Raw genomic sequence first — 16,751 nt, forward strand, 5'->3', positions numbered from 1 at the left:
TTGAATGGCGGAACAGGTTCGAGGGACTAAATGGCCTACTCCTGTTCCTATGAAGTACCCCAGATCATCTACAGCAGAAGACAGCTGCAGTGAAAAGGTGCCTCCACTCTATCCCAACAATATGCCCAATCACCAAACCCCTAAGACCAGTTCCTATTAAACTACGGACATTTCCATTTTGCACACCGGGGCTCGATATTGCCAGGGCTGCGGGTTCGCGGTGGGGGGGCTATTGGGCACGTGGGTAACGCGCCCGGTAAAATCAGTCTGTCCCGCGCGCGATCGCAGCCTAATTGGATCCACTTACCTGTTCTTCCGGGTTCCCCGCTGCTGATCTGCACGTCGGGCGGACTGCGCATGCACAGTGAGGTCTGTCAGCTGGAGGAGCCCTATTTAAAGGGGCAGTCTTCCACTGACTGATGCTGCAAGAAATAGGAAAAAGTACAGCATGGAGCAGCCCAGGGGAAAGGCTGCTCCCAGGTTTAATGATGCCTCACTCCAGGTATCATTAAATGGGGTGAGGAGGAGAGGGAGGACCAAGATCTTCCCCCCGGCGGGCGGGAGGAAGTGGCCTGCCTCTGCCACCAGGAAGGCCTGGCTCAAGGTGGCAGAGGAGGTCACCTGCACCACCAACATATCGTCCACCTGCATACAGTGCAGGAGGCGCTGCAATGCCCTAAGTAGGTCAGCCAAAGTGAGTACACTTACTCATTCCCCTACACTCCGTCTGCCACATCACCGCCCCCACCCCACATCTCCTTCTGCACTGCCAACACTGCTCTGTCACATCACCCTTCACACCCACTCAAACCTCATCCTCATCTTACCTGCACTTACTCACCTCGCCAGTACTCATCCCGCCACTACCACTCAACCCAATCCTCATACAATCTCATGGCTCTATCTCATACTCACCCTCTCATGCATCTCTTTCATGGTCAGCCTCACTCAACCTGCCACTACCTGTGCTGCAGCCACAGGGCATGCATCACATATGTGCAGTAGGCAGCATAAGGCAAACGTGTCGTGAGCATGAAGGGGATGCACAAGGGTGTTTGAGGGTTTGTCATGGTTTTTACTGCTATTTAATTTCTGATCAACTCACATCACATATTATATTGGCACCACTACTGCCACGTCTTTGCGAATCTTGTCTGGTTTGTGCAATAATGCCCTTTCCTGAGGATCACAATGAAGACCCACACCTGATGCCACCCATTGTGTCACTGCAAAGTGGGTGTAGGTGTATTTGCAGGGCTCTTTTGTGCAGACGACTGAGAGACGTCGGCGATGTCCCCGGTGGCATCCTGGAAGGATGCAGAGGAGAAGTTGTTGAGGGCAGTGGTGACTTTGACAGCGACAGGTAAGAAGATGCTGCTCGGGCCAGCCAGGAGCAGCTCGGCATGAAGGAGGCTGCAGATGTCCATGACTACATGTCGAGTGACTCTGAGCCTCCGTGTGCACTGCTGCTCAGAGAGGTCCAGGAAGCTGAGCCTCGGTCTCACTACCTGTGGCGAGGGTAGTGCCCTCTGCCACGCATCTCTCTCTGCGGTTGCCCACTCTCCTGCTGTACAGGTGGATGTGTCACAGCACTGTGTTGTGGAGCTCCACGTGTCAGAGGTGGATGGCTTGGCCGGCGAGGCTGTTCGCACTCCAAGGGGTTCATGACTGCAGCTACAGCGGCCCCCATCCGGAAGATGTACATCTGAGGGGGTCCGCAAGGTAGGTACATGTCTCTGGACCCCGGGGTAAGTGTGCAAGTTGGTGAATTTGATTGTCAGGAGGGTGGTGGAGGCCAAACTTTGTCCCAAGTGGCCTCCTGCAATGAGTGAGGGTCTCCCCCGCCACCTGTCAAATGGATCTTTGCAGCTGCCACAGGCTGATAGCTGCAACACGTCCATTACAACTGGGAGTGTTTCCCCCAGTATGGGAAACAGTCCCAGTTGTTTCTAAAATCCCACCCCTCCTGAAATATTCCCTTAATCAGGTCTGATAATGACCTGAAATAGCAAGGCAAATACTCTTAAGTGGCACCCCGCCGGCTCTAATTGCCTGCGGGAGTCCCACATGCGGGGGCGGCGCGTCTGTGGGGAACCCGGAAGTGGGCGGGTTGGAGCCGGGCTCCCGACCTGCTCCGGGATTCCCTGATTTTCGGAGCCCCCCCGCCAGGAACGCACCCGATCGTGGGTGCTAAAATAGAGCCCCAGGTGTCCTTGTGGCCTCTCTGAGCAAGACTGCTAATTAATTGCTCTACCATCCTGCAGAATGACAGCCACAAGGACCCAAGTTGAGACTGGTCCAAAAATATTAAACTTAGGTCCATTATAATTTGATATGAGAAGAAACTGACAGCAGCAAAATATGGAGAACAGTAACGGCAGAGAATCCAGTAAAAGATTTTTTTTAGAAGGATTTAAATTATTTATCAACTGGACAGACAAATGGCAAAGGAAATTAACACTAATGGATGTAAAGTATTGCATATATGTGGGTCAAAAAACTGCATCATAAGCGCACAATCATTGGAATTGAATTAGTACACAGAGACTTAGAAGGGGACCTGATAGGTATATGCTGCCAGGGCATGCAGCCAGGACAGGACTGTACAGGTCTGCAGAGGTTACGTTGCAGCTTTATTGTACACTGGGCACACAACACCTGGAGTACTGCATTCAATTCTGGTCACCACATATGAATGCAAGGGAGAGGGTGTACAGGAGAACAGCAAAATTGATCCCGTGTCATGGGGAAGACTTAAGAGGAAAGATTAGACAAGCACAAGTTATACAATCTGGAAATAAGGTGGTTAAAGGAGGGACCTCGTTGAGATATATAAAATATTAAATGGCGGTGATAAGATAAACCCACAACATTACCGCAAAGTAAGTCAGGGGAGTAGGGGCCAAGGGCAGAAGTTTAAAATAAGTTAAAAGTACATTTAAAACTGACATATTAGGAAGAACAAGCTTCAAAGAACTCTGCGTCCCTCCAACTCTGGCCTCTTGTGCATCCCCGATTTCTTTCGCCCCACCATTGGCGGCTCTGCCTTCATCTCTGGAATTCCCTCCCTAAACCCCTCCGCCTCTCTACCTCTCTCTCCTCCTTTAAGACACTCTTTAAAACCTACCTCATTGACCAAGCTTTTGGTCACCTGTCTTAATATCTCCTTACGTGGCTCAGTGTCAATTTTTGGTTGATTACACTCCTGTGAAGCGGGTTGGGATGTTTTACTAAGTTAAAGGTGCTGCATAAATACAAGTTGTCACTGTTGTAGAACTTCTTTACTAAAAAGTGCTAAATGTTTGGAATAACTGCCGGGCAGGGCAGTGGACACAAAGTATTAGTGGTGTTTAAATGTAGCTAGGTGCTATAATGGCAGAGTTATCAATCAGGGGGATATGCTTCAGTAGGCTTGATGGCCTTTACTTGGGTACTGATGAGACATTCCTTTCGTCCAGGCCAGATCTGTACCTTGACCCTGCAGACCTGATGGAACAGTGTAAAGGCAACTAACTAATGTTGTACCCTGGAGTGCTTGGCGGGACAGCGTAATGGGAGCTTTATTCTCTATATAAGCCGTGCTATACCTGACCAAGCCGTGCATACCTAAAGGACTTATATTTCCCAGAATTTTTGATGGGCAAAAAATAATGCAAAAAAAAATCTAAAATTAAAGTTCCAGGAATGTATACTAAGGGACTGCCATGGTGTTTCAACCCTGATGGAATAATCGACACAAAGGACAGCTCCCCCACTTACCATCTCCGGTCTCTTTCACAGCCAGGCTGCAGTAAGCACAATCAGCATCTCTGCCTGTGAGTACGATTTGAAATATGCACCAATCTTGGCCGGAATCTAAGTTTTGTATTGCATTAGGTCACGGGAGATCAGCCACTCATCTCTTTAAAGAAGAAGACTGAAAGGAAAAGGAGGAAGTAAGGTACAGTTTCAACCAGTATAAAACAGTAGCTATCTGGGGAATGTTGAGTTACTTTGGTAATAGTTACAAAGGCCAAGGCTCTACGATGGCCATATTTTCAAACATTTGTCTGTGAAACACATGCAATTGTTTTTTATAGAATAGAATCATAGAACGGTTACAGCACCGGAGGCCATTCGGCCCATTGAGCCCGTGCCAGCTCTCTGCAAGAGCAATCCAGCGAGTCCCACTCCCCCGTCCTTTCCCCTTAGCCCTGAAAAATTTTTTCCTTCAAGTACTTATCCAGTTCCCTTTTGAAAGCCATGATTGAATCTGCCTCCACCACCCCCTCGGGCAGTGCATTCCAGATCCTAACCAATCGCTGCGTAAAAAAGATTTCCTCATATCACCTTTGGTTCTTCTGCCAATTACCTTAAATCTGTGCCCTCTGGTTCTTCATCCTTCTGCCAATGGGAACAGTTTCTCTCTATCTACTCTGTCTAGACCCTTCATGATTTTGAATACCTCTATCAAATCTCCTCTCAACCTTCTCTGTTCCAAGGAGAACAATCCCAGCTTCTCCAGTCAATCCAAGTAACCGAAGTCCCTCATCCCTGAAACTATTCTAGTAAATCTTTTCTGCACCCTCTCTAAGGCCTTCACATCCTTCCTAAAGTGCAGTGCCCAGAATTGGACACAATACTCCAGTTGTGGCCGAACCAGTATTTTATAAAAGTTCACCATACCGTCCTTAAAATGATGAGTTTAAAAAAGAATGCAACATCATGCGGCTGCTAGATTTGTCACATTTCTGATGCTCTGTCACTAGGTCGCAAGCTCCTAGCTCCCCCTACCCTGGCTACTCATCGCATTTACCATGTAGGGGCTGGGGTCTTGGGAGTGAAGCTCAGTGGTGGTGCCTCATCATTCTATACCAAACGCTCAGAAATGTGACAAGGATATTGCAGCGCGAGGAGATCAGCCACAGAGTGATTGAGTTGCATTTTTTTTCCCCTGGTTGCATACTGGTGATAATTTTCAATCAAATCCATCTCGCTGCTGTGGGACATTCCTGCTGCTAAGAATGGCTGCTGTGATTGTCTCTCTAACACTGCACTTCAGAAATAATTAATTGTTTGAAGTACTCTGAGATGTTTCAACATGATAAGACACTATATCAAAGCAATATCAACATCACAAGGAAGAGATACAATGACATATTTTAGGTACAGCTTTAACTGACAATGACCTTTTGAAGAGTAGTCACTATTGTCCTATGGATAAACGCAGCAGCCAATTTGCACATAGCAAGGTCTCACAAGCAGCAAATGAGATGAATGACCAATTAATCTGTTTTTTGTTGATGATGGCTTAGGGCCAAATGATGGCCAGGACACTGGGAGAACTATCTGATCTCCCTCAAATACTACCGTGGGATCTTTAACATTCAGTTAAACAGGCAGAATGGACCTGAGTTTTACATCTCAACTGAAAGATGGCATCTCTGGCAATGCAGCACTCCTTCAGCACTGTACTGAATTGTCAGCCTAGGTTATGTATTCGAGTCCCGGAGAGCAGCTTGAATTAATGACGCTCTGACTCCATGGTGAGATTGATACCACTGAGCCAAGCTGACACTTATAACTTCATCTTACAAAGAATGTACAGCACAGAAACAGGCCATTCGGCCAACAGGTCCATGCCGGTCTTTATGCTCCATGTGAGCCTCCTCCCACCCTTCTTCATCTAACCCTATCAATATATCCTTCTACTCCCTTCTCCCTCATGTGATTATCTAGCTTTTCCTTAAATGCATCTATGTTAGTCGGCTAGTCACCTCAACTTGTGGTAGCGAGTTCCACATTCTTACCACTCTCTGGATGAAGAAGTTTCTCCTGAATATCTTATATTTACGGCCACTAGTTCTGGTCTCCCCCACAAGTGGAAACATCTTCCCTATGTCTACCCTATCAAACCCTTTCATAATCTTAAAGATCTCTATCAGGTCACCCCTCAGTCTTCTCTTTTCCAGAGAAAAGAGCCCCAGCCTATTCAATCTTTCCTGATAGGTATAACCTCTCATTTCTGGTATCATCCTAGTAAATCTTTTTTGCACCTTCTCCAGTGCCTCTATATCCTTTTTATAGTGTGGAGACCAGAACAGTTTGCAGTACTCCAAATGTGGTCTAACCAAGGTTCTGTAAAAGTTTAGCATAACTTCTCTGCTTTTCAATTCTACCCCTCCAGAAATTAACCCTAGAGCTTGATTTGCCTTTTTTTGTGGTCTTATTAACCTGCATTGCTACTTTTGGTGATTTGTACATCTGCACCCCTAAATCCCTCTGCTCCTCTACCCCATTAGACTATTTTCCAAGGTGTATGTGGCCTCCTTATTATTCCTACCAAAATGTACCACCTCACACTTCCCTATATTGAAATTCATTTGCCAAATACACGCCCATTCTACAAGTTAATTAATGTTCTCCTGTATTTTATCGCAGTCCTCCTCAGTATTAAATATATCTTGGGCTTCTAAAACATACAGCAAGTCACATCGTCAACCAATATCCGAGCACAGGGAATAGGCTGGTATTTTGATACTGGCTTATGTCACACGCAAAAAAAGTCAGCAGTAGCTCTGGAAAAAGAAGTTAACTTAGATCTCTGCCCTTATGTTTCTCTCTAATCTGTTCATATTCACGTTTGTGGGCCCTTGCTTGTGCACAAACTGGCTGCTGCGTTTGCCTACATAACAATGACCATACTCCAAATGTAATTCGTTGCTTGTGAAGCGCTTTGAGGATTTGAAAGATGCTCTTCTTCTTGATGGGCATCCAAAACTGCTCTATAGCAACCAGAAAGTGTCGGTATAAATTCAGCCTCAGATCTGCTGTTCCACAGCCCACCAGCACATTTTTTTACGAGCCTTAGCTCCGACAGTCACGTTGGGTGACAGCCGAGGCTCAATGGTCGTACTCTCGCCTCTGAGTCAGAAGGTCGTGGGTTCAAGTCCCACTCCAGAGATTGGAGCCCATGATCTGCACTCCAGTGCAGTACTGAGGGAGTGCTGCACTGTCGGAGGCGCCGTCCTTCGGATGAGACGTTAAACCGAGACCCCGACTATCCTCTCAGGTGGATATAAAAGATTCCCATGGGAAGAGGAGCAGGAGAGGTCTCCCCGGTGTCTGGGCCAATAGTCATCCCTCACCCAACAACACTACAACAGATTATCTGGTCATTATCACGTTGCTGTTTGGGGGATCTTGCTGTGGAAAAATTGGCTGCCGCATTTCCTACATTATAACAGTGATTACACTTCAAAAGTATTTCATTGGCTGTAAAGCGCTTTGGGACGTCCTGAGGTCGTGAAAGGAGCTGTATAAATGCAAGTTCTTTCGTTCTCTGAGGCCCCAGGTTACCAGGCAGCACTGGTGGATTATTAAACACCAAAGCCGCCTTGTGTCACACCTTAACCCAGAATGAGTGCTTTCCTCTCCCGCCGATCATCCTCAGGGGCCCACTCTCCGCCGGCGTCGCTCCGTCACTAACCGCCCCTTGACAACACTACCACATCCGGGGCACTCGCTGAACCTTGACCGCGCCCAAAAATCACGCCGTGCGCATGCGCTACCGCAGACGTTCGGGGTTGACCAGTTTAAAACATGTAAACGGACCCGGATCCTCCCCGGGTCAGTGCCTCCTCGGGTCAGTGCCTCCCCGCTCCAGTGCCTCCCCGGGTCAGTGCCTCCTCGGGTCAGTGCCTCCCAACTCGACTCGACTGGCAACCAGAAACTCCTCAGCTTGAAGTCACGGTGAGTTAATGCGAGAGTCTGGCAGTTGTCCCGGCCAACCTGGCCGCGTTACCATGGAGACGTTGTCACGCTGGAAGGTCCTGTCCCTAAAACAGCCTGTGTTACACCAGCAGAATTTTATGCTAAATACGAAACAAAAAAAATGAAATTCCAACAGCGAGCGATGATGGCGCCGTGAACTCGGATAAATCGGCTTAAAAACAAAGGTGCCTGTACATTTCCCAGGACGCACCGCTCTGGAGTACGTCCATATCCGCATGCGCGGAGCTGGTCTGTCACTAAGCATTGTGTGGAGATGCCGGTGATGGACTGGGGTTGACAATTGTAAACAATTTTACAACACCAAGTTATAGTCCAGCAATTTTATTTTAAATTCACAAGCTTTCGGAGATTTTCTCCTTCCTCAGGCAAATGTTTCAGGATCTCCTTGAAGCCTACGCATTTATACATATTGAACAATACATGGTGTTTACAGACTGCCCCTGCAACTGCCCGTTGCCAAGGCAATCACCGTGTTCAGACAGAGAGGTGTCACCTGCAGAACCCCCGAATACACATTCAACAAAAAAACAAACAGGGAAAAAAAACAGAGAAAAAAAAACACAGAGAGAGGCAGAAACATCCGGAAGGCAGAGAGAGCCAGCAAATGACCCATTATATTAAAAACAGATAACATTTGTTCGCTGGTGGGGTAACGTGTAGCGTGACATGAACCCAAGATCCCGGTTGAGGCCGTCCTCATGGGTGCGGAACTTGGCTATCAATTTCTGCTCGACGATTTTGCGTTGTCGTGTGTCTCGAAGGCCGCCTTGGAGTACGCTTACCCGAAGGTCGGTGGATGAATGTCCATGACTGCTGAAGTGTTCCCCGACTGGGAGGGAACCCTCTTGTTTGGCGATTGTTGCGCGGTGTCCGTTCATCCGTTGTCGCAGCGTCTGCATGGTCTCGCCAATGTACCATGCTCTGGGGCATCCTTTCCTGCAACGTATGAGGTAGACAACGTTGGCCGAGTCACAGGAATATGAACCATGCACCTGGTGGGTGGTGTCATCTCGTGTGATGGTGGTATCTGTGTCGATGATCTGGCATGTCTTGCAGAGGTTACCGTGGCAGGGTTGTGTGGCGTCGTGGACGCTGTTCTCTTGAAAGCTAGGTAGTTTGCTGCGAACGATGGTCTGTTTGAGGTTGGGTGGCTGTTTAAAGGCGAGTAGTGGAGGTGTGGGGATGGCCATAGCGAGGTGTTTGTCCTCATTGATGACATGTTGAAGGCTGCGGAGAACATGGCGTAGTTTCTCCGCTCCGGGGAAGTACTGGACGACAAAGGGTACTCTGTTGGTTGCGTCCCGTGTTAGTCTCCTGAGGAGGTCTATGCGATTTTTTGCTGTGGCCCGTCGGAACTGTCGATCGATGAGTCGAGCGTCATATCCCGTTCTTACTAGGGCGTCTTTCAGCGTCTGTAGGTGTCCATCGCGTTCCTCCTCGTCTGAGCAGACCCTGTGTATTCGCAGGGCCTGTCCATAGGGGATGGCCTCTTTGACGTGGTTAGGGTGGAAGCTGGAAAAGTGGAGCATCATGAGGTTGTCCGTGGGCTTGCGGTAGAGTGAGGTGCTGAGGTGCCCGTCTTTGATGGAGATTCGTGTGTCCAAGAAAGAAACTGATTCTGAGGAGTAGTCCATGGTGAGCTTGATGGTGGGATGGAACTTGTTGATGTTATCGTGTAGTCTCTTTAGTGATTCCTTGCCGTGGGTCCATAGAAAGAAAATGTCGTCGATGTATCTGGTGTATAGTGTTGGTTGGAGGTCTTGTGCAGTGAAGAAGTCCTGCTCGAACTTGTGCATGAAAATGTTGGCGTATTGGGGTGTGAATTTGGTCCCCATGGCTGTTCCGTGTGTTTGGGTAAAGAACTGGTTATCGAAGGTGAAGGCATTGTGGGGGTTGTAGTCCTTTTGTTGCTCTCTGTAGTGTCACTGGTAATGGCAGTAGGACATTCTTTGTAATGCCACCCACAGGATGTGGGAGGAGACTGCTCACCCAGGTTCTCTGGAATGTGTAACCTGATCGTTGCCAGGTGGGTTACAGAGTTACCCGCACCGTTTCCCAAAGACTTGGCTCTGGCTAACTCAACTCCAAGCCAGACCCACCACCCTCTGGTTAAGGAATCTGCTTGCAGCAGTCTTACCAGGAGATCAGTGTGTGTAACTGATCTGCCACAGACCAGTTCTGATCCCAATGGGTATGGGCGGGTGGGACACTTGGATTTCGTGCTTTGTAGAACCGTAGAACTTTACAGCACAGAAGGTGACCCATCACACCTATGCCAGCTCTCAGAAAGAGCTAGCCACTTAGTCCCATTCCAAAATGGAGAAAACGTTTCCATTGGTGGGTGGGTAACCAGAGGGCACAGATTTAAGATAATTGGCAAAAGAACCAGAGAGATGAGGAGAATTTTTTTTATGCAGTGAATTATGATCTGGAATGCACTGCTCGAAAGGGTGATGGATGCAGATTCAATAGTAACTTTCAAAACGGAATTTGACATATGCTTAAAAGGAGAAATTTACAGGGCCATGGGGGAAGTGGGGGAGTGGGACAAATTGGATAGCTCTTTCAAAGAGATGGCACAGGCACGATGATCTGAATGGCCTCCTTCTGTGCTGTATGATTCTATGAATGCCCTTTCCACTTTGGGCCAATCTCGCCTGTGCCAGCTCTTTGGTTTTGAATCAGGATGGCTGACCAGCAATTCCTGTACTTGAAAAGTGGATAACAAAACTTGCCAAAAAAAGGTGCATTCATTCACAAATACAATTCAAGCTCTGGACGTTATGCCAATGTGGTAATATTTTGTAGAATGCAAGTCTTGTCAAAACAAGATGGAGACCTAAAAAAAAATCATACCAGATCACCACTGGGCTACAGCTTCCTCCTTAAAAGTGCTAGCTTGGCTCAGTTGGTAGTACTCTTGCCTCCAAATCAGAAGGTTGTTGGTTTGGGTTCCACTGTGGCTTTGAGTATATAATCTGGGCTGATACTTTATTGCAGTACTGTGGGAATGCTGCGTTTTTGGAAGTGCTATTTATTTACCTGTTCAGGTAAATCTAAAATATTCCATGGCTCTATTCGAAGAAGAGCAGGGTGTTCTCCCGGTATCCTGGCCAACATTCCTCCCTCAACGACCCAGAAGTATAGGTTTCTCAGATGCCCTTACAATTTTGACGTAAGGACATCGTCTTTTTTTGCCGGTTTCCCACCCGACAGGCCGGCCTGATTGACAGGCTGGCTCTCAGTCAGACGGGAGAAGAGCCAGGAAGAGGACACGATCAGGTAAGTGTCAGATGAGCGGGGGGTCGGAGGTCATTGGGGGGGGCTGTCAATCAGCGATTGGGTGGGGGGGTCAGTCATCGGGGTCGGGGGCCATTGTGGGGTCAGAGATCATGGGGGGGGGGGAGCCGCTGCAGGTAAGCTTGTTGAGCCTGGGAGAAACACTCCTGCTCCTCTGGGTCCACAAATGCTATAAAGGCACTTACCTGCAGTTTCTGGCCTTCTCACCTCCTCTTCACATGGCGTTAAGTAGAAGGCCCGGGAATCCCAGCCCCCATGGGCTAAAATCAAAAAAGCTTTGAAAATGGAGGCCCGCAGCCTCCTTAAAAGCTTTTAATGCCCGACTCGCCTCCTGAGAGCGGGTTGTTTGCCTGCCCCTCATCCCACCCTCGTGAAAACTGGAAATAAGCGGGTTGGGAATGGGTTTTAGATTTTTGCAATTGTTACTGCCCGTGCCGTCTCCAACCCACCCATTTTTCCAGGCTAAAATCATGCCCATTATCTCATTTGCTGTTAGTGAGAGCTTGCTGTGTGCAAATTGGCTTCTACATTTGCTTACATAATAACAGTGGCTGCACTTTAAAAGTAATCCATTGGTTGTAAAGAGCTTTGGGATGTGATAAGGTGCTATATAAATTCAAGTTCTTCATTTCCTGTTGCAATCAAGAAAAAATAATCGAGTGCTGTTTCAGACAGTGCTGTTGTGACAGGTTGCGGTGGAGTCCAGTAGCACAGTCTGATCTGAGGGTACGATGCAGAGTGCAGCAAGGCCTTGGGGGCGGGGGGGAGGGGGATGAGGGACGAATATATGTGTTTACATTTGAGTATCCCTCAACTGTACTCACTGATGCACATATAGAGTAAACTGATGATATGACCTGTGTAGTGTTTTATGAAAACCAATAAAGAGAAAGATGCGCACTTATCTGTCACCTTATCACATCTCTCGGAAATATCTCAAATCGATTCACAGTCAGTGAATGCTATGAAGTGTAGGGAAACGTGGCATAGATATTGCACACAGCAAGATCCCATTAAAGGTAATGCAATAATCGTGGGGGACTTTAATTTTCATATAGACTGGACAAACCAAATTCGCAAAGGCAGTCCGGAGAACGAGTTCATGGAATGTATTTGAGACAATTTCCTAGAACAATACGACATGGAACCAACCAGGGAACAGGCTAATTTAAATATTGTAGTGTATAATGAGAACCTCCCGTTAATAGACCCAATGAGATCACAGTTACTTTTTAAGAAAGAAAGAAGCGCATTTCACAACCTCAGGACGTCCCAAAGCACTTTGTAACCAATGAAGTACTTTTTGAAGTGTAGTCACTGTTGTGACGTAGGAAACGTGGCAGCCAATTTGCACAGAGCAAGATCCCACAAACAGCAATGAGATAAATGACCAGATAATCTGTTTCAGTGATGTTGATTGAGGGATGAATGTTGACCAAGTCCCCCAATACTACTACTACTACTACAACTACAACAACAGCTTGCGTTTATATAGCGCCTTTACCATAGTGAAACGTCCATGTACCATGTAGCATCAAGGGCATAAAGTACTTGGAATCTCCGAAATGTCTCTTTATTTATGATGTCACAGTAGTTTCCTTGTGACGTGACAAAGCAGTTAAAATGTCCGCACTGTTTCCTTTCCACAGTCTGCAGCACAATATTTTGTACTTGGGTATATTGATTACTGATTCATGGGAGTACATTTTTATACGTGGCGCACAACATTTACAAACAGGGATAAAGTACTGTTTATATTCTCTTCTAACAACTTCCCAACTCCATCAAGTGCTTGCAGAGTGTCCTCACTATGGAGAAACTGAATGTCCATTTAAAAAAAAATTTGCTTATTTATATAAAGCAGATTTTGAGGTGACCCTAATAAGATGTTTTCAAAATTGTGAAGGGCAGTTGATAAAATCGATGCAAACAAACTGTTCATGCCGGCAATGGGTTCAAAAACTTTAAAGCATAACTTTAAAATGTGGAGTAATGAGGGAATCCAAACAGCTTTCACAATAAGGGTGAGAGGTGTATGGAATAAGTTACCAGTGAGGCCATTTAAATACATCATATCAATGGGTTCAGGGTTCAAGAGACAACTTTTGAAGAGCAAGAGGGGATTGAGGGGATATGATTAAACAGCAGGAAGGCTGGGTTAAGATCCAATGAAGAGAGGAGATGGCTTGTTGGGATAAATAGTTTTTTTACCTGTAACCAAAGGCCTAGAAATTCCGCTAACCCTTAAGAGGGGCAGAGATGCAGCGGAGTGAGCCATCCATCTGCTGCTGAGGCCTCACCAAGACTCCTTCTCAAATCTTGGGGATGGGATATGTTTAAATAAACAGGGCAGAAGACCCACATATAGAGGGGCAACAGAGAATTCTCATCCTTGTTTTCAAATCCCCCCATGGCCTTGCCCCTCCCTATCTCTCTGACCTCCTGCAGCCCTACAGCACTCCGAGATCTCTGCGCTCTCTTGCCTTGTGCAGCCTGAATCTCAAAACAACACCCAGGAGACCCAGACCCCCATCAGGCAGAAGGTGCTGGTAAGAAGATTAGTTTTTAAATTCTCCGCAGGGGACATTTACCCAGTCATTAGAAGGTAGTCGATCCTTCTGGGATCCCTTACAAAATTTCATCATGGAACCCGTGCCTACTCCTGGATGGAAGAGAGGCACAGTGAGGGGGGATCCCGAAAACAGCCCCTGAAACCCTCATCTATGCCTTTGTTACCTCTAAACTCGACTATTCCAATGCTCCCCAGCCTCCCACCTTGCACCCTCCATAAACATGAGCTCATCCAAAACTCCGCTGCCTGTATCCTAACTCGTACCAAGTCCCATTCACCCGTCTCCCCTGTGCTGATGACCCACATTGGCACCCGATCCGGCAATGCCTCGATTTTAAAATTCTCATCCTTGTTTTCAAATCCCCCCATGGCCTTGCCCTTCCCTATCTCTCTGACCTCCTCCAGCCCTACAGCACTCCGAGATCTCTGCGCTCTCTTGCCTTGTGCGCATCCCCGATTTTAATCGTTCCACCATTGACGGCCGTGCCTTCAGCTGCCTAGGCCCTAAGTTCTGGAATTCCCTCCCTAAACCTCTTCACCTCTCCTTTAAGACGCTCCTTAAAACCTACCTCTTTGACCACGCTTTTGGTCACCTGACCTAATGTCTCCTTATGTGGTTCGGTATCAGATCGGTGTCTGATTACGCTCCTTTGAAGCGACTCGGGATGTTTTACTATGTTGTTGTTGTTGAAACCCCAACAAAATGCTTCTGGTAAGTGAGACGAACAGAAGATGTGCCTGCACAAAAAGGGAGTATGAAAAGAAACTCGCAAGGAATATCAAAATCAACACATTTTTTACAATTATATTAGGAAAAAAGAGGGTGGTCATGAGCAATGTGGGCCCCTTAAAAACTGATAATGGTGAAATTGTAAATGAAAATAAGGAAATGGCGGACATGTTAAATAATTACTTTGGGTCAGTATTTACGGTAGAGGAAGAGGATAGCTTGTCGGACACCCCAAGGAAACTAATTTTGAATCAGAGACGGGGACTCACCATAATTAACGTAAGCAAATTAACAGTAATGAAGAAAATAATGGCACTAAAGAGTGACAAGTCCCCAGGACCAGACGTTTCCATCCCAAGGTTTTAAAGGAAATAGGTGAGAACATTGCAGATGCCCTAACTAGGAAGGCAAATGGCATGTTGGCCTTTATTGCAAGGGAGTTGGAGTACAGGAGTAAGGAAGTCTTACTACAATTGTATAGGGCCTTGGTGAGACCTCACCTGGAGTACTGTGTACAGTTTGGGTCTCCTTATATATTTGCCTTAGAAGCGGTGCAACGAAGGTTCATCAGATTGATTCCTGGGATGAGAGGTTTGTCCTGTGAGGAGAGGTTGAGTAGAATTGGCCTATACTCTCTGGAGTTTAGAAGAATGAGAGGTGATCTCACTGAAACATATAAGATTCTGAGGGGATATGACAGGGTAGATGCTGAGAGGCTGTATCCCATGGCTGGAGAGTCTAGAACGAGGGGTCATAGTCTCAGGACAAGGGGTTGGCCATTTAGGACTGAGATGAGGAGGAATTTCTTCACTCAGAGGGTTGTGAATATTTGGAATTCTCTATCCCAGTGGGCTGTGGATGCTGAGCCGTTGAGTGTATTCCAGGCTGAGATAGATAGATTTTTAGACTCAAGGGGAATCAAGGTATATGGGGATCGGGCGAGAAAGTGGAGTTGAGGTAGAAGATCAGCCATGATCTTATTGAATGGCGGAGCAGACTCGAGGGACTGTATGGCCTGCTCCTGCTCCTATTTCTGATGTTGTTATGTTCTTAACTATAATCTTCCAAAGTTCTCTCGTTTCAGGAACTGTTCCATTAGATTGGAAAATTGCACCTGTCACTCCGCTGTTTAAGAAAGCTGAGAGAGGGATTCCAGGGAATTATAGACCAGTTAGTCTAACATCTGTTGTCAGGAAATTACTAGAGTCTTATAATTAAAGATAGATTGACTGAACACCTTGAAAATTTTCAGCTGATCACAGAGAGCCAGGGTAGGTCACGCTAATGAACCTGATTGAAATTTTTGAAGAGGTGACTAAAGTAGTGGACAGGGGAATGTCTATGGATGTTGTTTATATGGACTTCCAGAAGGCATTTGATAAAGTCCCTCATAAGAGACTGTCAGCTAAAGTTGAAGCTCATGGAATTGAGGGCAAATTATTGACCTTATTTGGACATTGGCTGTGCAGTGGGAGACAGAGAGTAGGGATAATGGGCAGATAGTCAAATTGGCAGGATGTGACCAATGGTGTCCCACAGGGATCTGTGTTGTGGCTTCAACTACTCACTGTATTTATTAATGACTTAGATGACGGGATAGAGAGCCACATATCCAAGTTTGCCGATGACCCAAAGATAGGCAACATTGTAAGCAGTGTAGATGGAAGCGTAAAATTACACAGATATTAATAGATTAAGTGAATGGGCAAAACTGTGGCAAATGGATTTCAATGTAGGCAAGTGTGAGGTCACCCACTTTGGATCTAAAAAGGATAGATCAGAGTACATTCTAAATGGTGAAAAGCTCGAAACTGTAGACGTTCAAAGAGACTTAGGAGCCCATAAGAACATAAGAAATAGGAGCAGGAGTAGGCCAATCGGCCCCTCGAGCCTGCTTCGCCATTCAATAAGATCATGGCTGATCTGATCCTAACCTCAAATATAAATTCATGTCCAATTTCCTGCCCGCTCCCCGTAACTCCTAATTCCCTTTACTTCTAGGAAACTGTCTATTTCTGTTTTAAATTTATTTAATGATGTAGCTTCCACAGCTTCCTGGGGCAGCAAATTCCACAGACCTACCACCCTCTGAGTGAAGAAGTTTCTCCTCATCTCAGTTTTGAAAGAGCAGCCCCTTATTCTAAGATTATGCCCCCTAGTTCTAGTTTCACCCATCCTTGGGAACATCCTTACCACATCCACCCAATCAAGCCCCTTCACAATCTTATATGTTTCAATAAGATCGCCTCTCATTCTTCTGAACTCCAATGAGTAGAGTCCCAATCTACTCAACCTCTCCTCATATGTCCACCCCCTCATCCCCGGGATTAACCGAGTGAACCTTCTTTGTACTGCCTCGACAGCAAGTATGTCTTT

At 46.7% G+C, this 16,751-nt stretch overlaps 1 protein-coding gene across 3 annotated transcripts in view; it reads right to left on the bottom strand.

The window, feature by feature from the left end:
* Positions 1-7,810, bottom strand: part of LOC137341269 (fas-binding factor 1 homolog) — a 127,783-nt gene extending 119,973 nt beyond the window's left edge. For 2 of the 3 annotated variants that reach the window (XM_068004375.1, XM_068004373.1), the window contains exons 1-2: positions 7,388-7,475; positions 3,760-3,916 (exon numbers count right to left, since the gene is read on the bottom strand). In XM_068004375.1, the coding sequence (XP_067860476.1) occupies positions 3,760-3,762 (3 nt within the window). In that variant the 5' untranslated portion in view covers positions 3,763-3,916; positions 7,388-7,475. Of the gene's footprint in view, positions 1-3,759; positions 3,917-7,387; positions 7,476-7,593 lie in introns of those variants that run through there. The other variant, XM_068004374.1, reaches the window with a different exon arrangement.
* Between the last annotated feature and the right edge of the window lie 8,941 nt (positions 7,811-16,751).

Source organism: Heptranchias perlo, chromosome 23, assembly GCF_035084215.1.
Source record: "Heptranchias perlo isolate sHepPer1 chromosome 23, sHepPer1.hap1, whole genome shotgun sequence".
NCBI classification, from domain to species: domain Eukaryota; kingdom Metazoa; phylum Chordata; class Chondrichthyes; order Hexanchiformes; family Hexanchidae; genus Heptranchias; species Heptranchias perlo.